The sequence below is a fragment of the Impatiens glandulifera genome, chromosome 5, assembly GCF_907164915.1.
Source record: "Impatiens glandulifera chromosome 5, dImpGla2.1, whole genome shotgun sequence".
Classification (NCBI taxonomy): domain Eukaryota; kingdom Viridiplantae; phylum Streptophyta; class Magnoliopsida; order Ericales; family Balsaminaceae; genus Impatiens; species Impatiens glandulifera.
In genome coordinates this window covers 34,225,040-34,250,717 of record NC_061866.1, presented here as the reverse complement: position 1 = coordinate 34,250,717, position 25,678 = coordinate 34,225,040, and the positions used below count along the sequence as shown (strand labels likewise).

Genomic DNA, 25,678 nt, shown 5'->3' with positions numbered 1-25,678 from the left:
GTTATTGCTTCTTCTTAACAGATTCTTCTTAAGAGAGAACTTTGTCTCTCTACTTTCTCTTCAAAGAATCTTAAAATTTTACATCCATTTTCCTAATTCAAGATAAAAGTTTGACCACATTATAAATCAACCTAAGGTGCAAGGAATGGACAATTGGTGATAAAATGTACTAATAAATCATTAAAAAAGTACACGAGAATCAAGACAAAAGATGGAGCAGATAATATTTTAGAAAGAAAATATGGTTAGAATGAGATATATAGAATAAAGTGTACTCCAATTGTACAGGTGATTATTTTATTGCAATCAATTAGATGTGAGCGGCTAAGGTGAAGTGAAACACAAAATTTAATAATCTTGTTTGCGATGTAGTTCTGCCTTTGGATTTCCACTACAGGCTAGGAACATTGTCTTAACCATCCAAGAGTGCAGATATTATCGATATAAAATGTTCATTGTGTGTCATGGTGTTCAGAAAGAGTACACATAAATGTCACTTATGATATTATTAAGCAAAAGAAAAGGTAGCAAAATTGAAATCATACCTCACAAGCATGTGGAATTTCTTGGCTAGTAATGACGAGACGCATCAAAGCATGACCAATTTCAGGTTCTGATGAACACAACTCAGCCCATTTCAAAAAGTCTGAGAATCTCCACAACAGAGGAGATGGTCCTTCCTCCTTCTGTGACTCCATATATCCACCCCTATGTGCAGCTAACAAGCCCTAGCATACATCACTCACATAAGTCTCTTAATATGTAAAATTACATTGAAAAATAAGCAACAAGAATCATGTCTCTAAAGCATACCTAAAGTTATCATGTGATGAAAAGAACATGCGAGAAATTTTATAGGACTATGAAAAATATCCCATTTGTTCTGGCATCAAATTGTATAAAGAAAGCTATATCGTCCAGATATTCAGCAAAGTCTACTGCTATATATCATTTTGTGACCAGTAGATTTTGGCATTAATTTGTAGAACTGATCAAACATTGTTCAAAGGATAAAAGAACATTTCAAAGGGGAGAAATGTATACATGAACTCCTTTAACTAGTACATTATTCATCCTTTTTCTTTTAGTTATTGCACTGGGGTTAAACGTGGAGAGTCGTAGGGTGTTAACAGGGAGGGCGGGTCATTTATTTTTAATGATGGAAATTAGTAAGAGGTTTGGAATATTCAGGAAATGAGAAGAGAACTTGAGGTGAAATCCAAGGGAGAATGAGAAACATGCCAAGACTATTCTTCATTGATTATCCCATTCCCTCAGCCACTTTGTACAGTATAAAGGCTTGTCTTATTTGTAAGAGAGAGACATCTGCTCTAACTAACTACACAGAAATATAATAACATTTTTGTGGCTAATTTACTATTATGCATCTTTTAGTAACCCTAACCCTACTACATGTAATAATGTTCCACCAATTAAAATAGTTTGTGATTTGCCATTTTGGAGTTTAGATTTTTCAGTTTTGGAAAAGAGTGGATATATATGTCCTTATACCCTAAAGCAAATTTGAAAATATGATACCAAATTAAGAAGATTTGATTTATTAACATATTTTACTAGATATTGTTTCTTTAAACTAATGAATATAAATTGTATTATTAGATGCTTGTACTCTAGTTTTAATCATTCAAAATCTACTTTCTCTTTTAGTTATGCACTAACTTTCATGGTACAAGACCGGTACTTTGAATTCCGAACCTCCACAAAGTGGCTCCCACCTGTTGCTATCAGTGTCGCCGCCCTGCTACATTGTAGTTTCTTTTTTCGAGCTTGGTGCAACGCGCATTACACCAAATATACACCTACAATATGTTTTTCATGTCCTCACCTTGGATCGCAATCTATTATCTTTAGTAATATTGATTGTTGATCTATGATGTTATGCTAAATATTCCAACAATTTGTGTGAATCGGGGCATGAATTCAGTAGATTGTCAAAGCTAAATTGTGTTTTGGGGTGTATACATCATCCACAACCCTTCACCACCACAATCCCACGGCGGAAATTAAGTTAATCATTCAGCTTTTCTTTTATTTTTTTGCAAAAAAGACATACTCATTTAGCGTTTAATTCTAGTATAAAGAAAGACATTGAAATCATGTTATGATATTTGTGCCTAGGTCAATTCCATATTTCTTGCAAAACTACTCCATAAATTTATTTGTTAACACAAAGATGGTCACTCCTTTCAGTGTGAATTATGTCAGCTTGCCAAACACAGGTATAGGTTATACCCCATCTTGTCCCTTCATACTTATTCACATGATGTTTGGGGCTCATCTCGTGTCACAACCATTACAAAGAAGTGGTGGTTTGTCACCTTTGCTTTTTGATGATCACACTTGACCAACTTGGTTATTCTTCGTTAAGAGAATATGAGGTTGGTCACATTTTTAAGCAATTTAACTCAATGAATTTCAAACCATCATCCAGCCAATCAAACTAACCACACAACACAAAAATAATTTGTTCTTGTTCTAGGGTCTTATCTCTCTGCCATTGGTGTACACCTCAACTCTTGTGTTGACACACTTCAACAAAACAGAGGATTGTTGAACACAAAAAAAAACTTCATCTTAACGAGGTAACCCATCATCTCATGTTTGTCACTAATGTGCCTTTTAGGTGATGTTGCATACACAACTGCCTATACTATCAACAAAATGCATTATCAATCCCTTCAAGCCCTTCAAAATATAAGTCCAGTACACTAAGGTAACCCCCTCAAGTTTACTTACTAAAGTATTTGTTTGCTCTGATTTAAAAGGGCCATGGCTATGGGGGGTTATGCTAGACACCCCGGGAATAAACCCGGGTCACAAAAAAACAATGACCAGTCACTACATCAACCTGATTTTTTCCTAAATAGCAACTTAGGAGAAAAAACACATGAAGGTACCTCAAGAATTGAAACTTCTTTTCCCACCAGAGTTTGCAAACTCCATAAATCATTATCAGTTCTGAAACAAATCTCCAAGATCATGGTTCGATAAATTTGTGAAATCATTCATAAAGCATGGGTACACTAGGTGCTATGTTGAATTATCATTCATAAAGCATGGGTACACTAGGTGCTATGTTGAACAAACTTCCTTTCGTGAAAACTTCTCTTGGAAATAAGATTGTAGTCCTTGTCATATATGTAGATGAAATTATTCTTATCAAAGACCTTGGTAATCATTAAGTTCTTTCTTAGAATATGTGTCACAATGCAAGTATAAAGTGGGCATGTTGAAGGAAATAGGCATATGCTAGGTTTACACTCCAATTGACCCTTACAAAAGATTGCTTAAGAGTGATAGGGCACGAAACACCGGGAGATATCATTGACTCTTGGAATGACATATCACGGCTGGTGGGATGACTTATTTCTCTTTCTCACGCACACGACCCCAAATCTGTTTTAGATAATGTACTAAGTCGGTGATGAATAGTTCTACGCATGAGAATATGAGAGTTGTCTGCATAATCTTGACTTTAGGCAAAGGACTATTGTTCTAGAAGAATGAGAATTGAGGTAACAAAGTATATTGAGTTTGAGACATTTCTAATCAAAGTACATATACTTGGGAAATCTAGTCACGTGGAAAAGAAAGAAGCAGTCTGTGGTCTCAAGGAGCAACATTGAAGCTGAAATTCAAGTTGTTCTACTTGGAGCCAAGGAATAATGGATTGAAAAATACAAAGTGAACACAGTGTCAACCGAAAAGACTATCAAACTTCAATGCCTATAATATGAAGCTATGACTTCTAGGACGTGTCGCTTAAAAATGGATAAGGTAAGGAGGAAGCAATAACATCACTGACGATTGAAATACTATCCTCCTCTTCATGTGGTGGTCAATTTGGAAAGAAATGAATTGAAGAATATTCCAGAGAAAAGGTTTGGAGCTGGAAGAATCAAGGACTTTATGCTCCATGTGTTTGTTTCTATCCGAAAAAGGGGGGTTTGTACGGGATGAGCAATTTTTTATCTTATTGGCATTTAGCCTTCTTTGTGCTTTTTTTTTCTCTTTTTGTTTTTCTCTCTCTTCTCCCCTCAATATGTAACCCTTTGAATGCTTCTTAATTTTGTTCTAATGAAAAGTTGACCTTTTAAAAAAACAAATATGGAAGCTATGAGTATTGCAATGAATCTGAAACACCATGATAGAACAACACATATTGACATAGACAATTCATCTAAGATAATTTTGAAAATGTAGTCATGGAACACACAAACATCCTTCACGGAGTCAAATAAGTAGATAACCTCGCAAAGGCTCTCCCAAGAACCAATTTCACCAAGTATGTAACAAGTTGGAATACACAATTTGTACGTCCCAACTTGAGGATGAGTGTAGAATTGGTCAAAGATTGTTACAAATCAAATTAGGAAAATATGATATCAAATTAGGAAGATTGATTTATTAACATATTTTACTGCACACTATTTCCTTAAATTATTGAATGTAAATAGTATTAATAGATGATGTATCCTAGTAAAAAAAAACCAATGTCAGTAGTTGAGTTTGGAACACTAAAAAGACTGTTAGTGATAAGCCAAAAGAATGCAAGGATGACATCAAGTTTTGCAACAAAAAATTTCCAGATTCTTGATTTGATACTTTGCTCACTTGCATCATCTAAATTATTAATAGTGTAACAGATATGCTAGTAGATGTAGGTGAGAGAGACACCTTCAAGAAGGACTCGGCAAGTACTTGGGCAATATTAGCAGCTGGCATGGAATGAGTTTGCACGAGGAGGTTAGCTTCATCATAGGAATCTTGTGCCTTTAGAGATAGTAACCGCAACAGTTCTATTGGCTGCTTCTCGAAAGCCTCTGAGAACGGAAGACCCAAAATATTTGCAGCTTTTACCACTGCTATAATTCTCTTGCATAGTCCCCGCCCATTTCCTTCTACAAACAGGTTTGTCATGCTCTCCAGGACCTATAATTGAACAGAGAACTTGTTAGTTCATAAATCAGTCAAAACTAAAATATATATTGGATCAATTGAAGATAGAATTATGCATAAAAAATACATGCATAAAATTAGTACTAGGTAAAAACGTAGCTGGTAGTTCAGTCTACCTAGGAACTAATAGCATAACCAACATGGCAGGAGTAATTTGCTATTTAGCAAGATTGTCATGTGGTATCATTTACATTATATAGTAGTGTTTAATCTTCAATAACATCTCATCACAGAACAGAATAATTTGCAAGCCATGAGAGAATTCTTAAGTCCAATTAAAAGGGCTGTATATTGTAACCTGAAGCGGGTCAACAACAGAGGAGTTTGCTTTCATACTGTATGAGTGAATGACTGAGCGTACTTCCTCATCCAACATTGATATGGATACTTTGTTGGCAGGAGCAGAAACCGCTGCCAGTTTTAAAGCAGCATCAACAAGTGTGAATTCGGGAGGCAATTGTGCTGGGGACAACTTATTCTGGAGCTGTTTTGCAGCAATTATTTGCCCAAATTCTAATAAAGAAAGAACAGCTCTTTCCAGTTCTTGGGGCCCAACCCTTTCCTCCCATCTTGAAAAGGATGCTTCTATCTTAGAGCTCTCATCTACCAAGTGTGAATCATTTCTCAAATTGAGAATAGAACTATCCTCAGCGTCACTGGTTTTCTCCACAACATCTGATAACAAAGGTTTTCTTGATGGTGCAGAGCCTTTAACTTTGCGTTTTGTCTTTGTGCCAACACCAACATTATGTGTAAAGCCACTATCAACAAATTGTGATATCCTATTATGTATCTGGTTATTTCCCCATGAATCATTTTTCTCAGATTTTCTCATCATAGCACCTATATGATTGTCCATTTTTGTGATAATACTGGCAGTCTTGTCTATCATACTAGAGAACTTTCCAGTCACATTTTCCCTGCCAGAACTGGATGAGAAGTCTCCATCACTTTTCACCTGAGCTTCAGATTCCACTGCCAGGAGCCACACTCTTGTCTCAATCTCTCGCAGAAGGTGCAAAGGGTACACTCTGAAGCAATCATGTTAAAAAAATAAGTATTAGGAAAAAACTCTAGAACACAGAACTGAAATTTATAAGAAAAAAACCTATATATATTGAATTTCATATTTATAAAACAGAATAGTAGAAGTTGCACTGCCACAACTAAAAGAAAAGGAATCCAGGTGTTCAAATTGATTTTTGCATAAGAATCAGAGGTAGATGAAAAAACACTAGTTCTTCCTTCAAGAGATAGTATCCACTTTGCATCTCGTTTTGTCAGAAAGACAAATCAAGGTTAAGCAATAGAATCAGTGGTGCCATACTGGAATGACTATCATCTCTTATAATATTAGAGAGTAATCAGACTCCCTATATTCTTGTATAAATAAATAAAAGTTATGAACATTAGGAACACTTATGGAGGGAAATCCAAATATGGTTCTCAAGGAAAATGACTGAAACCTGTATATATTGATAGAATAAAATCAAAGGAATAAACAAGCTCAGAAAGAAATTACTTACGGATTAGATTGAGTTATCAACCCACTTAGCCACTGCAGAGAGAGAAGCAACAATTCATGAAGTTCTTTGGCTGGAAGATCTTTCTCCACTGCTTCTGCATGTTTCAAGAAAAATGTTCCTGCCTGCAACCCAAAAACAGATAGAAGTTGGCATATGATTACACTGAAAGATGAGTGCAACAATATGTTAGGCATATTATAGAGGGGAAATAATGCCACGTCAACAAAGAAATCAAGCTCGACTGTTGATTTTTCAACCCTAGTTCTCAACAAACGGAGGAAGAATTAACAACCGCTAATAGACCCAATACATCATACTTAAGTAAGGCGGAGAGTTTCCCAAAAAAAAAAGTAAGGCGGAGAGTTCGCTAGTTAATAAGATAAGAGAGAATTATTTGATTTTGCACGTGATTTTGTTTGCAAAGAGCTTGAAGACATAACTAAAGAGAAACATATGATGCGTTAATGCGATGAAGAATAATCGAAGACAAAGGTCAAAGAGCCTCAAATACTGGTTGTTAGTTCTTCCTACATTAATTCACAGCTATGTTAAAAAAACAGCAGTCCAGATTTCGGAGATGAAAATGTTTCGTTGAAATATGTGATAAGTGAGCTACCATTGCATAATTTAGCTTGTTTAATGAAGAATACCTGTAGTGGGGGGAAAGAATATCTAACAAATAATGTTTGACAATGACCCCATAAAGCAACTCTTTCCTCAGGTACATCCCAAAGGAACTCTTTCCATTCTGCTACCATGGACTCTGCCTGCAAGTGTGTGCATGGATAAACAAATAAATACATGGATAAATAGATGTCATATGGATAGATGGTAAAATGAAGTGATCTGGGGGAGCAGACAAGAATAAAAAGGAGATGGAACCGTTATTTATGATGGCTGGAATGAAATTGTGTAAAAGAACTATCTAAAAAGCGAAGCTATCAGGCTGATTTTTTTAAGTTTTAAAATAAAATAGAATCCAACTCATCTAAAATATTATGTTTGGAAAAAAAATCAATTTTATGCATGTGTAGATTTTAGAAGAGGATTCCTTGATTATAGCATAACCACTATCTGTCACCCCTTACACTCCACAGAAGATTCTACCATTTAGAAGCAGATTTTCTTTAGCAGGACAACATCATAGGGGCTCGTTTAATTTGGAGTGACTATGACAAGAGAGAATTATAAATGTAGAAGACGGGGCCAACAGGCTAGGAATTGAAAATTTTACTCTCATGTATACAGTTTAAACAATTGGTATGTTTAACAATCTAAAAGTTACAAGACTTATATATTCTAAGTAATATTGTCTATCTCTATCTGAAATCAACATCTAGAAATGCTAACGTGTCTAGTTTTGATTTAATATAAATCTCTAAGAAAATGTCAAACATCCAAACGTAATTGCAACTCTAGTCGTTAGATTCAAATACTCCCACTATTACTAATACTCATTGGGGCCCCTCATATTCAAACAGTATTGCATGCGCATAGATAAGTGGGCAGTGTCAATTCACAAATTGAACGAATCTTTTCTGACAAGGTTCAATCTAGGGCTTTCTGAAATCACAGTTCCGATACCATATTAAGTTACAAGTACATGAAAAAACTCAACTTCAGAGAACTATGTCAAACTAAGATTCATGTTCATGTTTATAAATGCAGCAGACAGATAATTGCACACCTGGGTTTCAGTAATGTGATGGACAGCAGATTTCCAAGAACCGCTACTGTCCTCTAACTGCCTAGCCCAATTCCGTGCTTGATCCCAACGCCCATTTCTCTCCAGTGCTGCTAGAAGAGAAGCATCATCTAAAGTCTCATTTCCAAGTCGTAGACCATTATCATTACGTAAACAAGGTTCAGCTAAATTAATTTTCCAATACTGTCGCCTGTAATTAGATGCAGCAGATCCTCCATCTCCGAAGTCTGTTGCTGAAAGAAGTTGCAGTAAACATCTCTTTTCATAAGGTGATGGACAAGTTGAGAGAATTGCATCAGCAGCTTTTACAGCAGTTAAGCTAATCCACGAGTTTCCAATTTGTCCCTTTGGCTGTGTAAGTTCTTCCTTAAGTCTGACAGAAAAAGATCCTAGATGGGCAGAGGCTTCGGATAGCCGCATTTGTGAAAATGCCTGGATTCAGTTACACAAAGAGAAACTAGTAACTGAACTTTATCAGGGAAAGAATAGAATTCCTATCAATAGTTGAAGTTACTTTGCAATACATTAGTTCAAAATGAGCATAACACAAATGGGTCCTGTTCATATTGAATAAACTTCAATTAGGAGATAAACAAAATATATAAAATAAATATGTTCTATTTGGCATACCGAAACCTTTGTAACAAGAGATCATTCTAGGGGAATAAGGAATGTCAGAAAAATTATATAATATGATTACCAACAGATGGACAAATACCAATACATTCACAAGTTTTACTAAACACAAGAGCAATGCCCATGGACTAAGGGACATCCCACCTTATTGATGACAAAAAGATATAGCACAACTCCATCAAGCATTCCCATAAAGATCAAGAAATACAATAAGCAAACAAAAGATCAAAGGTCTAATATAAATGCATGCACGCCTAGAAGCACCTCAAGGTGCATCTAGTCTCCCACAACTTGTCAGATGAATGCAATCTCAAGATCATTGGTTCTAATAAATATTAGTGTACACAATTAGGAGCTGAATCTCCACATGCAATAGAGGAAAAGTGAAATAAAATGAACCAAAGAAGTTATTAAATATGTAAATTTATAAACAAATAGACAGCTCAAATAGAATTAAAAGGCTAGTTCTTGAATTCATATTGACATACCTCAAGGGCTCGGATAAAAGGTAAAAGAGTGCACGATGGAAGGAACATCTCAAAAGCTTTTAGCAGAGGTAGAAACAGATGTTGTTCACAAAGCACTGAAACCATCCTTGATAATGAAACCGGAGCCTCTTCAGAATCACTCAGGATGCTTACACCACTTCGTTCTCTATTTTCTTCACCAGCATTAAGGCCTTGGGAAGAAAAAACTGATGAGGTAGCTGTAGTAGTGCTACCTGATAAGGAAGCTGAGTGATTCATCTTTTGAGGTTCAATCAGCCTTCTCCGTTTTGGACTTTTGTGGTTGTAATGAAATGTGAGATCCCTACTACTTGGTGGAAGTGAATTAGTAGCTTCAACAGCTGCTGCAACACTACAGGCAATCTGTGAGGCAATGTCATTCACCTTAATAGAGGAAGTCTCCCTACAAAAGAGAAATGAATGAGATAATTTCAAAAGGCTGCAGAAATTTTCATGACCGCAAGCTATAGAAAGAGAAATGGAAAACATAACAATTTCCTATTGCCTTCATAATGCTATAGCTTCAAGTGGAAGTAAAATATTTCTTAAACGGGAATCCTTTGTAAGAATGAAAATTGTTGTCCTCCAAAAAGGAAAAAAAATGGAGCAACAACCTTGCTGCAGTTATTTCCAGCCAAACTGTCAAGCAGGACAAAGGAGTCACATCTGAGAAGCATGATGCAATCATTGCCAATACAGACCAACACAATTCTTTTGCTTTCAGCAGGAGGACCTTTCCAGGACTTTTCTGCTTCTCACAATCAGCCAGAATCCCAAAAAGTTCAGTAGGGATAAACGTGTTTTCTTCAGAAATAGCAGTTCCTCCCTTATTTTCAGAAGTATCCAAAGTTGGTGAAGAACCTATTTTCTTCTTTGCTAGCAATCCCTTCAGAACAGTCAGTATGTGGTTTCTTAAACGAGTATCAGAGAAATCTTTTGATGCCTGTAATACAGAGAGCTACAAAAGTTAACACCTAATTCCGTGCCTCCTTTCTCAACCCTCTTTTTCTGCAGGGAGTCGGGGATAGCAAGAAAAAACAGTGGAATTATCACTATAGCTTGAAACTTACAATTTGAATGACAGATTCTAACGAATATTCACCAATCTGAGCTTCTGACAAAAACCCAACCTAATAAACACATAACATGTAGATTTTGAATGTCATCAGTTGTAATTTAAAAATATGAAATCAATAAAGACATACCCAGTCATTGTCTCTTGATAACATAGTGAGGTATTTAGTGCTCAAAGGAATATGATGCATTTGACAAAAATTTGTAACTAGATTCCAGTGCTGACTTGCAAGTTTTTGCTGAGACCTTAGTGCAGCACCATCACCATTTCCATTCAATAGCCAAGAACCACAAGTCTTTCCATCAGATAACATTGGAAGGCTTGCCTTCTCCAGATGCTGTAAAACAAGTGATAGAGCTCGAGAGGATCGTTTAATAGACACAGAAGGAGTTTCTGGCTTCTTTAAGATCCCAAGAGGGTTATGGCGCATATACTCATCTGCCAATGCTTGAGCAAGAGAATCAGTAATATTATTTCCTTCCAATATTGAATGAAATGCAGAGCTCTTAGGTGAGAATTCCTTGTAACTATTAGCATACTCAGAGGACTGATAGAAAGAAGATATCCGTCTTAAAGCTGCAACATCTATCTGAAGCATTCTGGCAGATAAACCAAACAGCTCCAGGAGAAAGGCACATGAAGCCACCATTTGAGAATCTTCGAAATGTTTGATAGCAAGTGGCAAAACCTAGAGGTTATAAGAACAAGATATGAGAAAAGTTGACATATTATGATCATTTTCATTAATAATACCATTTCTCTTTTCCCCTATAATAATATCTGAAGAGCCCCTGATGTGCTAGGACAAGCCAGAAACAGAACTTTAATGCACAAGGAAATGGAACTTCATATCTATTTAGTCTAAATAAATTATGTAAGGAAATCATGCTTCTGAAGCTGATGATATTCATAATCTAAGATATTTTTCTCATACATAAAGAAGAGAGTATTGTGTCCAGGATAAGACAAAAGAAGGGAAAGTAAGTAAAGCATTTCATATGCACTTTAAGTTGGCACTTTTAAACTTCCTTATTAACATTATAGCGACAAAAGTTGTGGACATGTAAATTCATGCATCACATTCATGCATCACACCCTCCCTGTGTTTCCGTGATAAACATAGAACAAAACTTAGACTTAGGAAATTAAAAGAAAAGTCAATATAGGACTAACAGTCAGAGTTGGTGAACCATATAGATAACAGAAAGGAAATAAAATTTGAAACTCTTGATGGGACATATACTGAGTGAGCAATAAGTCTAGCCGTAGAATTCTGAGATCAGAAATTTGATAAAGATAAGATCTAGAAAAATAATTTGGGTGCACTGGCAAAATTGGCCCTACAGATGAAAGGAGAGGTTCTTCGCTTTCTGTTATAGGTGCCAAAAGCAGTTGCATATCTGATTTGTCATTGATCTGCGCCTGTTCCAATTTCAACTTTTGAACTCTGACAGCAAGAAGATGATTAAAAGCTGCCAAAGCACGTCCGCGATGCAAATGGTGCTCCAGCCCAATCCTATTTTTCTGAAGGCAAGACAAATGAGAGGACAGAAATGAGACAAAAGGCAATAAGAAACAAAAAAATAAATCAATTATACTCGCTTCACATCTAAATTAGCAACAATAATATTCTAATCAAGCAAAGACAGCTTGAATCTATCTTGCTGAAAATTCCTTCAAAGAAGGAAAAAGAAAAAATGTATTGGCCTGTGAAGAAGACACTGTTACCACCACCCCTCCTCTCTCTCCATGAACTGTTCTATGTAATATAATAAGCATTTTGTTTTTGTTGATTTATTATTTGCACCAGAATCAATAATGAATTAATGTTAACAGCATCAGCCTAGCATCGCATATGGGAAAAATAAAGTTTATTAATGAGATCAGAGCCATTCTATTTCAGCTGCTGAAAAGATTAGGAAGAGAAATTATAGCATGGCCTTGTTTACAATCCAAGATGAAATTCCACAAAGTAACCGTGAAAAGTCGTACCTCCAGCGAAGAAGCATACAGCTGTTCTTTAACACACTTATGTATAGCAGATTCCCATGATATGGGACTAACATCGTGCATATTAGCAGACACTAAATAGTCAATATCTCCAAGTAAGACTTCTCCAGTGGATAGACCAGTTAGTGAATGCCAACCAAGTGGCCCCTGCATTGAGGAAATAAACTAGAAAATTAATTTCAACACCAACTGAAGTTCAACTATAACTCATGGAAAGTAATTAGATGAACTTCATCAAACGGAGTATCTATTGTACCAGTGTAAGATATATAATAGATTAAATAATCTTCCATTAGAAGTAGTGTCACATGACCCTCTTCATATTAGAGTAGTAAAGAAATGTATATCTTTCTTTTTCAGGATACTGGTTAGCAATTGAGAAAATGAGAAAGATAACCTGCACATAAAGTTGAATCAGTCTCTTGACAGCTTTAGGGAACCAGCGGGGAAGCATTTGCAGAAGTGAAGTATCACGTCCAGCAGAGAAAAATATGTTCTTGCGCCAATCCAGATAGCCAAATAAATCTGAATTACCTAGCACTGGAAATTGAAAAACAAACACAAATAAATAAGAAAAGAAAATAACAACAAATTCTCCGTGATGGAATAGAGAAGACATTATCAATAAATGGCATGAAAAGAACTTACTTGGTCTTGTTTTAGGGCCAATAACTTGGCAACATATGTCCTGCCCAAAGCAAGCTGCTACAAGAGTACGCCATAGAATAGGATAGTGCTGAAGGGTCGGCCTAAGATTCTCCAGTGTGCATTGTCCAGAGGAGCTTGACTGTCTGTTTACGCTACCACTACTTAGGCAATCTTGAATTGGAGCTCGGGCATACATTAAAGTTGCTAAAGCAGCTAATTCTCCTCCTCCTTCAGCAATGTCATCAACAGTGCCAATCATATCATCAATCTCAAGTATACTGAGATTGTTACCATGTACCAATCCATTTGAAGCGATGAAACGAGCATTTGAAAATGATGCATCATATTCATATCCCTTCATTCTTGACAAGAACAACCACTCTGCCCATTGACTTCCTCTCTGTAGATAGAGAGAACATGCAAAAAAACAGGGGCAGACAAGAAAAAATCAACCTTGGTATTTCATGCATTAGGTTCTATTACTTAGTTCAATTAGAACAATTTGATCACCATGTCCAGAACACTAAGAGAATGATGCAAGGTGATATTGCAATTAGAGAGAAACAAACGGATTACATAGAAATAAAGTGAGGGGAGAAAACCCTAACTCCTATGGTGAGAATTCTAGACTGAGATGAAAGAGTCCTTAGAAAGGAATTACAGAATATCATATAATTTTCAGCATACCTAAACTAAACAACTAATGACCTATTTATATTGTTCTACCACTAACTATTCTCTTCATAACCACCTTCCTCCTAACTGCAACAACCTATTTATATTGTTCTACTACTAACTTCCCTCTTCACAACCACCTTCCTCCTAACCATAACACTTCAACCGCTACCGCCAACTCAGCCTTCTTCATACCCTAACCCTATATTACATATCAGAGAATTACATCATCTCATTGCATATTATCAACATAATGGAGCTGAGAGAATTAAAAGCTTCATGCTTCATGTGTTCGCTTCTATCCGAGAAAGGGGATTTTGTACGGGAAGGGAATTTTTATATTTTTTATTTTATTGACATAATGGAATTCAAGAAAATAACACATACGCATTTATCAAAGGGAACTTCTGAGAGATTTATCATGATTATCTGTGAACTACAAATAATAGAAGATAAAGAAATAGAGCATGCAAGAAAGAATGAGGAAAGTGAACAGTTGTTGTCAATGCTTTATAGCAATGTTTACCACATGTAACAGTTGTAGACTAAAACTCAATAAGAGACTAATGAACATGCAATCTAAAAAATGAATAACCAACTGCATTTGAAAAATAAAGGGAAGGACGAATACAAAGACAAAAAACAGGAATCAACTTACAGAAGATTCGCGTAGTATTAGGAAGGATTCTTTATCTAGAGCCAATTTGTGGTGATCAAGATAAAGGTCCAAAAGATTTGGCAAGTTATTTTGCACAATGTAAAGAACAATGAGCTTATTAACACCCTGGAGCATTTCAAGGTTAATGGATGTACCAACTGTTGATAAATCTGGGACCACATAATCCTCTTTCTGATCAATATGTGGCATCTGATATGGCTGACCTATGAATCCTGCACGAGCAAGGTGAGCTACCAGATCAGATGGCCCCTCCCAAAAAGCCTTCAGAAAAATAGACTTATGGGCAAGGTGCTGCTCCATAATAGTTCTTAGCCACATGGAGCACATATCAGATGCTGAATGTGTTAGAATTCTAACACCAGGAATATCCAAGGAAACAGTATCCACCACTGAGAGAGAATGAGAATAGTTGACATAATCTGGGAATTCCCCATCATAAGATGACGAAGAATTTAAATTATCCAAATTGACTTGGAGATGTCCATCTGACAACATAGATGATGGTATTACATCTAGGAGTTTCATGACTTCAACCAAGTGATTGTGGCATATATGATACTCAAGCTCTGACTCCCATGAAACACCAATATCTGTCATTTGAGAGCGGTCCATTACTATCTGTACAGAAAACGTATAGATTACAATAAATCAGTTAGTTAAATGCAACAAATAAACAAATATATGTGCACAAGACAAGGACACAACCAAGATAATATGAAAGATGATGAGGCATGCTCACAACACTTCAAGACTCAACATGATGTGAGTAAATCTATCCGAATAACTTCACACTTTATGGGTAATGTACAAATTATCATGTTTTTCGCAAACAAAAATAATAATATTACCATGTAACAAACAAACCTACAAGTTCTTGATGTACATCTTTCTTGAAAACAATACCTTATTATGAATTACATATGCATCTTTCCCATATACATTGTATGTTTATAAATCAGATTGATACTAAGCTTCAAACCTGACACTTAAGTGATATTCATAAAAGGAACAGGTAACAAAATTTAAAGCAGTTGGAAAAGATTTCTTTACAAGCTCCCTTTAGTTCAAATATCAATCTTCTTCACCATTCTGAGTTAACATAAGTCACATGCAACATAGGCATAAATAAAATAGAGCAATATAAGACCAACAGAAAGCAGAAGCACCCCCTGAAAAAAAATCAAAAGGGATATGAAGTCACATGGTTCCAAACTTGGAAAATCTTAAGATTCTAAAGTGTTAGACAGAAAAATCAGAAAACAATCACGGAGTTATAGACTCAATCTATAATTAGAGAGTTGTTTGCAGCCATACAAAATCTGTCAATTTAATCAGTCATGCGTCATATTAGAGTGTTAATAAGGGAAAATGGAATATTCACTTCATAGTGATATAACTCACACGATCAACAGTAGTTTGATCCCAAATTTCAGACCAGATTGCAGCAGCCACCCAGTAAGCAACATGACTCTTGTCCTCATCAGCTTCAGGAGCATGGGAATGCTGACTGATATTAACCCATGAGCCAAGCACCACTCCATCAATCTCACCACACTGGATGGTAAGATTGTCCAGAGAAGGTGTGTGTGAAAGGCACAATTTGATTTTTCTTTCAAAATTTACTGCTGGATTTCTCATCGACTCTTTTTGTCGTCCATGATATGTTTCCCAGAAACTACTGCAGCCATAACTCCTCTTTTACACAGGAAAAAAAAAAAGAGGGTAAGCTTCATTACAGCATTAGTGGACAGTTGATATTCTACTATTTTGAGTCAGAGAAATCATAGTTTATTTATCCAAGGGCACATACCTCAATAAGTGATATTCTCTCCAAAGATTCCCAGTCATCTTGTTTAAGGTAATCATATTTAATCATCTCCTCAACAATTTTTTTCCTAAGAGACTTTCGAACAGTGCCGAAGCATAACTGTTTCAGGCTTGTTTCAACATCGTCTCCAAGCTTAAGCAAAGTTGCTACTGCAAGTTCAATTTCTCCCTATTGGGGAATAAGTAATTAGCCAAAAGATGAAAGCAACCTTATTTTAAGTAATGAAATACCTTAGAAACTTACCTCTAAGAATAGATCATAGGCAATGGCCCTTCCAACATCCCTAACTTCAGAGAAAGTATTAGTTGGATCTTCATCTTCCATCAAACTCTTTCGGCGATGAAGATGCAGTTGGAGAACTGCTAAAGGAAGACGACCACACAGCAATGCATCTTTCACCACAGTTTTTATGTCCAAATTATTTGTCTCCCAGCGTGTAATCATATCTTTGGGGTTTTCCAAGGGAATATTTATTCCTGAGGCACTCCCTTCTCGCAGTAAGGCGGGTATTCCAGCATAGTTAGCAGGATCTGAGCTCGGAGAATCCATGTGGGCAAGAGTCAGATTTTCACCATTTTTAAGTTCCAGTAGATGAGTAGGAATATAAAGTTCGTTCTGGTGTGATGTCTCCGTTGATACTGCATCACCAGAAACAAATAGCTCCGAGTTATCATGAGCATGATGAGCATCTACCAAACTTAAAACATCTATGCCATCCTCCTGCAGAGAGTGAGATCACAAGACAGTCATATAGAAGACTAAATAAGCAATACAAAGGTAGTTCTTTCTTTCATACCCATCCTTCATTACGCCTTTTGAACTTGGCAATAAGCCGACACTGCAAATTGCGGATGATTTCTAATAAATGAGACATCTTCTTAAGCTGAAGTTCTACATCTGGTAATACTGTCGAAGGAGAAGAAACTCCTGTCCGCATATGGCTTTGAGATGACAATAAGGCTTCTTGTATCATACTCTTCAGTAAGCCATACTTGCGTAACATTTTGGTGGCGAAGCGGGTAGCCAATGCTAGAATTCTGTATAAAAAGAAATAGACATGAGAAATATAGAAATGATGTTAATGTCTAACCTCTAGCAAAAGATAAGTTCAAAAAAGCTAAAGGGGCTGTTTAGGACCAATTTGTTTCATTGTTTCCTATTTTTCACATCATAAATTTTCCACCACAAACTTCTATGAAAATATTTTCTCCATTTAATATCACGTCAACTATTTTCCACCACAAAACTAAATTATTCAATACTTCTTTATTGCAAAAGAAACCAGAAATTAACTTCCTCAACAGAAGATAAGCATCATATTACCTGCATCGGTCTCCTTGTAACAAACACAACACCCAAGATTAACTAAAGCAAAGATAGTACAAACATGACCAAAAAAATCAATAAATCCTGTGCAGAGAATCTATAGTTCTTTTCTCCTGTTTTGGCTTTGTGGATTGTGCTTAAAAGATACATTGATTTCAAGACCATTTTCAAAATAAAAAATAATAATCTACATCTCTTTGTAACCCAAAGTGGAAACAAATAAAAGACCATCAGTAGGTCTTCGATATCAACAAAATCACAAAACCTGTTGCACATCCCTCCGGGTTGAAGATGTAATACTAGTTTCAAAGAAAATCTAACAGAATTCAACATATGGTGAACACTAAATTGACAATTCTGGGTTACCTTGATGCTGCAGAAACATCACCGTCAATACCAACTTTGCCTAACATAAGGAACATAGCAGCGAAGATCAATCTCTGAACACCTTCTTCAGCCAGATTTACATCCACAAGCATGTCTAAGGCACTGGATCAACCAGAAATGCAAAACAGTTTTAAGCTGCATCCTACACCTTTATAAAGAAAAAAAAAATGCAACTATATAACAAGCAAAAACTGAGATGTCAAATTTCCCCAAAAAACTATTGTGAATGCAACAGATGCACAGTTTATAACATCCAGGAACAGGGAAACATAGAAAATGGGAAACACCCAGATCCGGAGTTGGAATCTGGGTTTGAACAAAAGAAATATATAAATTTATTTTAAAACATTTTTTTCAAGTATCTCATTAGAATTTTGATTTAGATGAGATAATATTCTGGAATATACCTTAATTATATATTTATATGAACAAATTTAATAACATTTTTTCACTCAAACCCAGCTCCACTCCAGCTCCAGGTGTTTTCAAACAGGGTATTGAAAGGGCTAGATCTAATAAATATTTAATGAAGGATATTTTAGATGATCAGTAAAATAGTTACTCTTAATGGATAAACTTCTTTAAAGACAAAAGGTAGGCTTAAGATTTTAGCTTTACTAATTAGTTTTTTTTTTTTGAAAGGTCAACTTTTTATTGAATAATGAAACGCAAGAAACGTTTGAAAATTACATAAAGGGGGTGAAGGGGAGGGAGAAAAAAACAGAAAACAAAAAGAATGGTTAGATGTCAATAAGATCAAAGAATTCCCAACCAGGACAAAAAGAATGGTTAGCTTTACTCATTAGGGAAATTTGTTTGCTAAAATATTGTATTAATAGTTAGATAAGCATACAATCTGTGTTTTATTTTTAAATATAAAAATATTTTCATGCAATTTAATTTAAAATGTGTGCTGATATGTAAGTTTTAATCAATGTCTTAACTAATATAGATAATCATTACACCACCTAAAGCTAATACTATAATGTTTATCAGTGTATTATTTTTCTTTGATACTATTAATAAGTCTCCCTTAAGATCATTAGTAGCAAATAATTATTTTAGAACAAAATATTAACATGGATAATTGAAAAATACTTAGAATAGACTTCTACATAGTCAATATGGTAAATTAAGAATTGTAGAAGAGATTTCTTTGCATAAGAGTGATTTCCTCAGTTATGTTCTTCAACGTCGCCTTTATAAGGTAATTAGGGATGGCATATTGGAACTGATGAAGGGAGATGTCTCAGGACCCGTCAAGCAATTGAAATTATGTTTGGTTCACAACTAAATGGGGGTGTGAACTGTTCACAAATTTCCAAACAAGAGTTGAAATCGCAGACTACTGATGTCATTAATATACCTGATTTCTTGATATTTTTTTCATTTAAGTCATGAGCCTTCTCATCACAAGTCAAGAACATGTTGGCTACAAGTGTTCACTAGTTTCCAGATGATCTTAGGGAAACAATGCCCACAATCAACCACTGCAGTCCTAGGAGATAGATCAATGCTCCTGATTTTAAATTAATTAATGGTTGCAAAAGGAATAAATGATCACATCAAAACCTTAGACTCAATTTCCAGTATCCGGTCAGCCAAAATACTTTCTTGCTTGCTTATATGTCAATATATTAATTCATACAATTATGGACGCCTATAATTGAAATACTTCTCACACTATTCCACTAACATCATCCACATGCATCCCCCACACATCAATTTAACCACTAATCAACCAAAGGACATTCACCACATACTCCCATAATATTAACCACAAAAACCATATTATATCACTTATTCACCCAAAAAAGGACAAGCACAAGAAAAGAAATTCAGAACCTTACTTCTCAATCTCCTCAAACTTCAAGTAGATGAGTACCAGCTGCAAACGACGTATCCGAGAAAACTTTAAATCCCACCCTGTAATATTTCATTCAGAGAACATTGACAATGTAAGAAGGTTAGTTAAAAGCATCAAACTAGATATGCTAAAGAAGAATCTATGGAAAAGAATGGTATTGATCTTTTTCACATGATTATAGGTGAAACATCAGATATAATAAAAAGGTCATCTTGAGACACGCAAACAAGTGACCCATTGTTTCTCAGATGCCTGACCAAACATTAATGCAAGAAATTATAAATGATCAAACAGAAAATAAGGAAAAGGCTTAAACTAAGATAGAGGTAATGCACAGATTATTGGAAAGTTCAAGGACAAATGAGAAGAAACCCATATTGTTGCCACAGTAGGCTTCTTACTGTAATGACCAATCAACTATATCTGAAAGTAGGTAACTAGTTTATATGAAGAACAAAAGTATATCTGAGAGTAGAGATTATTTGAAGAAGTTAAAGAGAGATCAGCATAACAAGAAGCCAAGGTGAGCAGGACTAGTAGTCTTCTCTATCATTGGTGATCCAAAATTTGGGAAAGTTTTTTGGTTGAGTAATTGGTATAGTACTCTCCATAAGAGGGACTGTTCAAAGAAACTTGTTAGACATAGACATACATACATGAATCTACATCTTTTGGCATTAATTATAAGGGGAAAAGACATCACTTGATAATCCCTACATGGCTACATCCATCCATTTTAATATATACCCTCCAATTTGTAAAAAAAAAACAATAGCCTCTACAAGTTGCCATCAAATCTCTGCACATAGCTACCCTAACATCCATTTTTTTGTAAGCCATTATACTGATATGGTAGTCAAAGTAATAAAAATATACTTTAATAGTATGCTAACAGGGCTTTACTTCAATTTATCAAGTTGAAGGGTAAAATATTTTAACTGGATATACATTAGGGGCATATATCAAAATTGCTTAAAATGTCAGGATTCAGAGATAACTTTTTGTATTTTCTTTTATTATACTAAAAAGATAAACAAGATAAAAAAAAATCTGGCATTAATCTATTAGATTAGCATAAAATGGTAAGAAAGAAGTATGACTCTATCCCCAGTTAAAAAGAAGACCAGCCGAGACAGCACTATCTCAGTGTAACTATTACCAGGACCTTCATCATAAATAATTCTGAAAAGTGACTGGCAATTTTGAGGATATAAATTTCAGTTTTGTTTTCCAGATGACTTTTGCTGATATAACGAGGAATTGCCATCAAGACTTGGACACAAAGTACCAAATATATGCAGAGATCACAATCAAGTTAATGTTGGAGATATGCAGCTCAATTTGACATTGGCAAACGTTAGACATCACAATCTGTATCACAACATTTACATTCTCCATTAGTTCTCCAATGAAACCTACAAATTTAGTAAGAACAAATAGGATATTGCAGCGAATATAAGATGAACGATTTGTGCAGCATAGAGAATAACAGAGTTCAACTACTTCCAATACTAAAAAGTTTCCCTTAAAATAATAAAAACATTCTTTTTTGAAAATGGTCATGAAGGCTCGAACAATAAAAACATTCTTTTCTCATAGGATATTTACCATTTTGCAAGCATAAGAGATCTCCTGCTTCAGGGCTTTCATACAAAAGTGCTCGATCTAAAACTTCCACTTTCCATGATGACAATGTTTGTCTTGGTCCTTGGAATTCTAAAGTCTGCGCAAATGAATACTCACCTGCTGCACTAGTATTCGGTTGCTGATACCCAATGGCTTCAACAGGAAGGAAATTAGGAGAAACTGAAATTGAGGGTAGTACAATGGAAAGGCCATCTTTCATGAACAAATATAGATACCCCTGGAAGGTGAAACCAATGGCTTTTCCTGTGAAGGTATCTGAACCTTGAAGATTACAGAATTTTTCTTCATCAACTGCTGACTCAAGATACAAGTATGAGTGAGCAATCTGAATCTCACGTATTCCCTTTGTATGTTTTTCAATCATCTGTGTGACTCCAAAAGGAGAGAAACAAACTACACCATTCTTGTTAAATTTATCAATGGGGAGAATGATTCTTCTCATTCGATGCTTATTATCAGTTTTATCACTTGCAGCACATAAAGCAGCATGAGCTTCAACTTCTTTTCTCATCATGAGCTTGTCTTGAATTCCACCAACTCCATTGTCTTTTTTGTGGCCTGTGAAGAATTGTTTCTGCTGGCTTATGTCAGCACCCCCGACTTCCCAACTACCTAATATTCCATGTTCAAACTGCCAAAGATGTGAGATCCGATTCTCAATTGGAAAATACTTTGTTGGTATATGTTCTCGAGTACATATAACATAGATGACACTGTATTCATCTACTGCTGCTAACAAATGAGTATTTGAAGCAAAAAGCAGCCTTTTAAATATTCTTTTGCCAACAATTTTGTTGGTATGGTTGAAACAATCACTGTCAAATCCATTTTCATGAGTATATTGGCTATCCAAACTTCTAAGAGCCTGAAAACCTTCCACAAAACCATCTTCTTTGTCCTGAGGAATTAACTGATTATGAAATCCGCAAATTTCTAGGGCATCCAGATTTCCAATATATTCGCCTGTTAAAACATGGTGGAAGAATACTTTCCCAGAAGCACTAAGACATACAAGAAAATCATTCGAGAAACCAAAGTCAGCCCACTCAACACTTCGATCACTGTCTACAATTTTATCAAGATTAAGGGTGCAAACCCACTGTATCCCACGGCTCCTTAACTTCGCAACAGCAATAAAGTTTTTTAAGCAGTCTTTATTACGCACACCTGCTGGTGAATCTAAGGATGTCAAAAGGAACCCAATTAATTGATGTGAATTGGAAGGGAACACTCTTGAACACGTATATGAACTTCTTGACTGAACACCCAAAGAACTAGAATCAATATCAGATGGCTTAACTTCCCCAGTAACCTCTGTATCTAATCCAGAATGAGCATGCAATAAAACATCCAGCAATGGTGATACACTGTCAAAAATGCTAAATGAAACCACCGTCGCATCAGGAGGAATAGAAAACATCTCGGGGAACTTAGTCCAAATGTTACCATCCAAGTTGCTAGTTTCAGTTTCCACAAAGAACGTCTGCAACCATCTTTTTGGACTTCCCCTGGCTTCATTTGGACCATCAGCCTCTGGGGATTGACAGCTCATAGTGATACCATCATCCACCACCATGTCAGAAGTTAAGCAAGTTGGAGGTCCCCATTCCACCCAACTTCCCTCTGCATTCTCACTACCCAAAGTCAGTTCAGACCCTTTACTGTCTTTTCTAGGTTGACAAAAGGCATGGACTGTCACACAATTGCTACCAGAGATGAAAATCAGTTCCCTGAAAGAATCATCTCCAGGCTGTTCATAGGACTCCCCACATACACCCCAAGCCAGTGACTTTACATCATAAAGATAAGGGTAATTGTTAGATTTAGAACAATTAATCTCAGCATTAAAACTGTTTTCACTGTCTATGTTTATTGATTCTAAATTGTTGTATATATTCTCCTTTGAAACTGACTGACTATGTACTGTTAACTCTAGTGAACTAGAGCCTATTGGTTCTGAAAACCTCTCAGAGGGATGACTTCCGCTATCATTTTGGCATATAGACAACCCTGCAAACAGAAAGTGGATTATAAATGGATTTTTGGAAATTTTTAAGGAGTGTATCTATAGAGAAAGACCGTAGTCACCTTTAACCAGAGGAAAAAGCAATGCTTCAGAATGATGGGAAAGTAACAGCAATAGCTCCCTTGATGGAGAAATAAAAGCTTCACGAAACTCAGATAGATCAAGAAAGCAATCATTCGGCTGCCACTTAAGCAACTGTAGAATAGATGGACCACAATGTCCAGAGTTGAGATCCATGCTAGTCCTAAGATAACCAGGGAAACAAGAATTTAAATGATGAAGAGGAAAAGTGAGGAAAAAAAGCAAAAATGTCCAAACACACAAGAAAATAAGAGAATACCTTCTTTATCATGCAAGTGAAAGATCATGTTTCAGTTTCTAATGAAAAAATCTAGTTCCAAATTAAAATAACTACCATTTCAAAAGTATCGCATGACCTATTTAATATAAATCTGCATCCGTACCACTCACTCACATTTAGAAAGAAAAAATATCCTTTTTTATTTCTATGAAAAAAATATCCTACAAAAGAAAAAGTTCCACACAGTTTTTTTGGTCTATTCATGCATAGATTCTCTTCAAGCAAATTCAATGTAAGAATAACGTCTTCATTCGTAGCCAAAAGATTAAAGATATAACTGCCACAAGATAGATGGGAAGGAAAAATAGAGGATCAATGTTCAACTATCCTCCGCACTGTACATATCATAATATTTGAATACAGTTATAGAACAATAAGAAACAGCATGAACAAGTTCTAGTAAGAAAATAACCCAATTTATCAAGAAGGTGTATCACATTCAATATATACAAAATAAATCATATTGATGTCTCAATGTAAAGAGTATACTTACTTGGGCATGGCTACTCCCACTATCAAGGAGGCAATTATCTGACTTACTTATGCAATTGTTCATCAAACACAATTGGGTCTTCAGATGACCCTGCAGTTTATGCATCAAAAGACCAAACAAACAATATTCAGTCTATAAAATTGTTACTACTTCCATCAGTAAAAGCAATCAATCAGACGCAAAATAACTTGAATCGAGAAACCCAACTTCAAATTGAAGAAAAAAAACTAAGGGTCTTACTTCCCACTTCCCAGCAACAATCTGTGACCAACTCAACTACAGTTGTGAGAAAGATTAAGAAGTGACGAGGTGTAATTTCTTCCTGGTAGGTCGAATCGCGCAGAAAGTGTGGAAAAAGTCCGTCCTTTGTGTAATATACAAGTATAGAATCTACAAAAGTTAGAAAACGGTGGTGTAAGAAGAATGATTCTGCCGGGAAATCTGTGATATTGAAGCAAAGTATGGGTGTAATTTGAACCTGATAGATTGAAGAAGAGATATCAATCAACAATCAACACTCAGTCTCCTTCTCCGGCGTCTCCTATTACAGCTTGCGACCTGTACGCATCTTTGTCTTACTGTCTATGCATCTCTTACGAACCATCCAGACTTCATTCCTGTTGTATTATTATTATTATTATTCTTATTATTTATTATAAAAATGAATTATTTGAGATTATATAGACTAAATTAGTTAAATATTTTTTAACTTTTAATATATAAATAATTTAATTATTTTTATTAATGATTTGATAGTGAAGCAATTAATGATATATTTATTAAGTAATAAAAAAATCAAATCTTCTCTTCAAAAATAAGTATTTTTTTTTATTTATTAAGAAAGAGAAATAATTTGGTTATCTATATTGTAAATTTTTCTTAAAATTATTGTTTTATATATTTTTTTTAATTAAAGAGAATTAACAATATTTTGTCTTTCGTTTTCATTTAAAGTGTTTTCAATTGAAATTGAACTTGTCACACTAGGATTAGGATCTTATAGATGTTATATATTTTTATTTTTCTTAGTTCAAATATTTATAGATTAAAATTAATGTAATTCTAATTTACAACTAGTAGGTATCCCGTGCATTTGTACGAGTAATAATATAAAAAACCGTAAAAAAAATATTGCGGTAAAAATGTGATAGCACAACTAGTATGTATCATCGGGCTATGTCATCTGTACCCTTCGGGCTATGTCATTTGTACCCGTTGAAAACGGTCTCTACTTTATAATTATTATCCAACACTCATAGGCCATCCATGTCGCCCGCTGCAACGAAGGGAACGCACGTCTCTA

General features: G+C 35.3%; 1 protein-coding gene across 1 annotated transcript in view; it reads right to left on the bottom strand.

Moving 5' to 3' along the window:
- Positions 1–24,993, bottom strand: part of LOC124938865 (spatacsin) — a 28,181-nt gene extending 3,188 nt beyond the window's left edge. The window contains exons 1-26 of the mRNA XM_047479390.1: positions 24,854–24,993; positions 24,616–24,765; positions 24,376–24,465; positions 23,584–23,765; positions 21,457–23,505; positions 19,832–19,907; positions 17,961–18,083; positions 17,065–17,305; positions 16,512–16,988; positions 16,251–16,436; positions 15,842–16,135; positions 14,420–15,058; positions 13,087–13,486; positions 12,836–12,978; positions 12,421–12,585; positions 11,773–11,952; positions 10,559–11,116; positions 10,424–10,483; positions 9,968–10,296; positions 9,336–9,756; positions 8,194–8,643; positions 7,157–7,273; positions 6,507–6,628; positions 5,279–6,011; positions 4,699–4,953; positions 546–728 (exon numbers count right to left, since the gene is read on the bottom strand). Coding sequence (XP_047335346.1) covers positions 546–728; positions 4,699–4,953; positions 5,279–6,011; positions 6,507–6,628; positions 7,157–7,273; positions 8,194–8,643; positions 9,336–9,756; positions 9,968–10,296; positions 10,424–10,483; positions 10,559–11,116; positions 11,773–11,952; positions 12,421–12,585; positions 12,836–12,978; positions 13,087–13,486; positions 14,420–15,058; positions 15,842–16,135; positions 16,251–16,436; positions 16,512–16,988; positions 17,065–17,305; positions 17,961–18,083; positions 19,832–19,907; positions 21,457–23,505; positions 23,584–23,765; positions 24,376–24,383 — 8,391 coding nt within the window. The 5' untranslated portion in view covers positions 24,384–24,465; positions 24,616–24,765; positions 24,854–24,993. The remainder of the gene's footprint in view (positions 1–545; positions 729–4,698; positions 4,954–5,278; positions 6,012–6,506; positions 6,629–7,156; positions 7,274–8,193; positions 8,644–9,335; positions 9,757–9,967; positions 10,297–10,423; positions 10,484–10,558; positions 11,117–11,772; positions 11,953–12,420; positions 12,586–12,835; positions 12,979–13,086; positions 13,487–14,419; positions 15,059–15,841; positions 16,136–16,250; positions 16,437–16,511; positions 16,989–17,064; positions 17,306–17,960; positions 18,084–19,831; positions 19,908–21,456; positions 23,506–23,583; positions 23,766–24,375; positions 24,466–24,615; positions 24,766–24,853) is intronic.
- Positions 24,994–25,678: the final 685 nt, after the last annotated feature.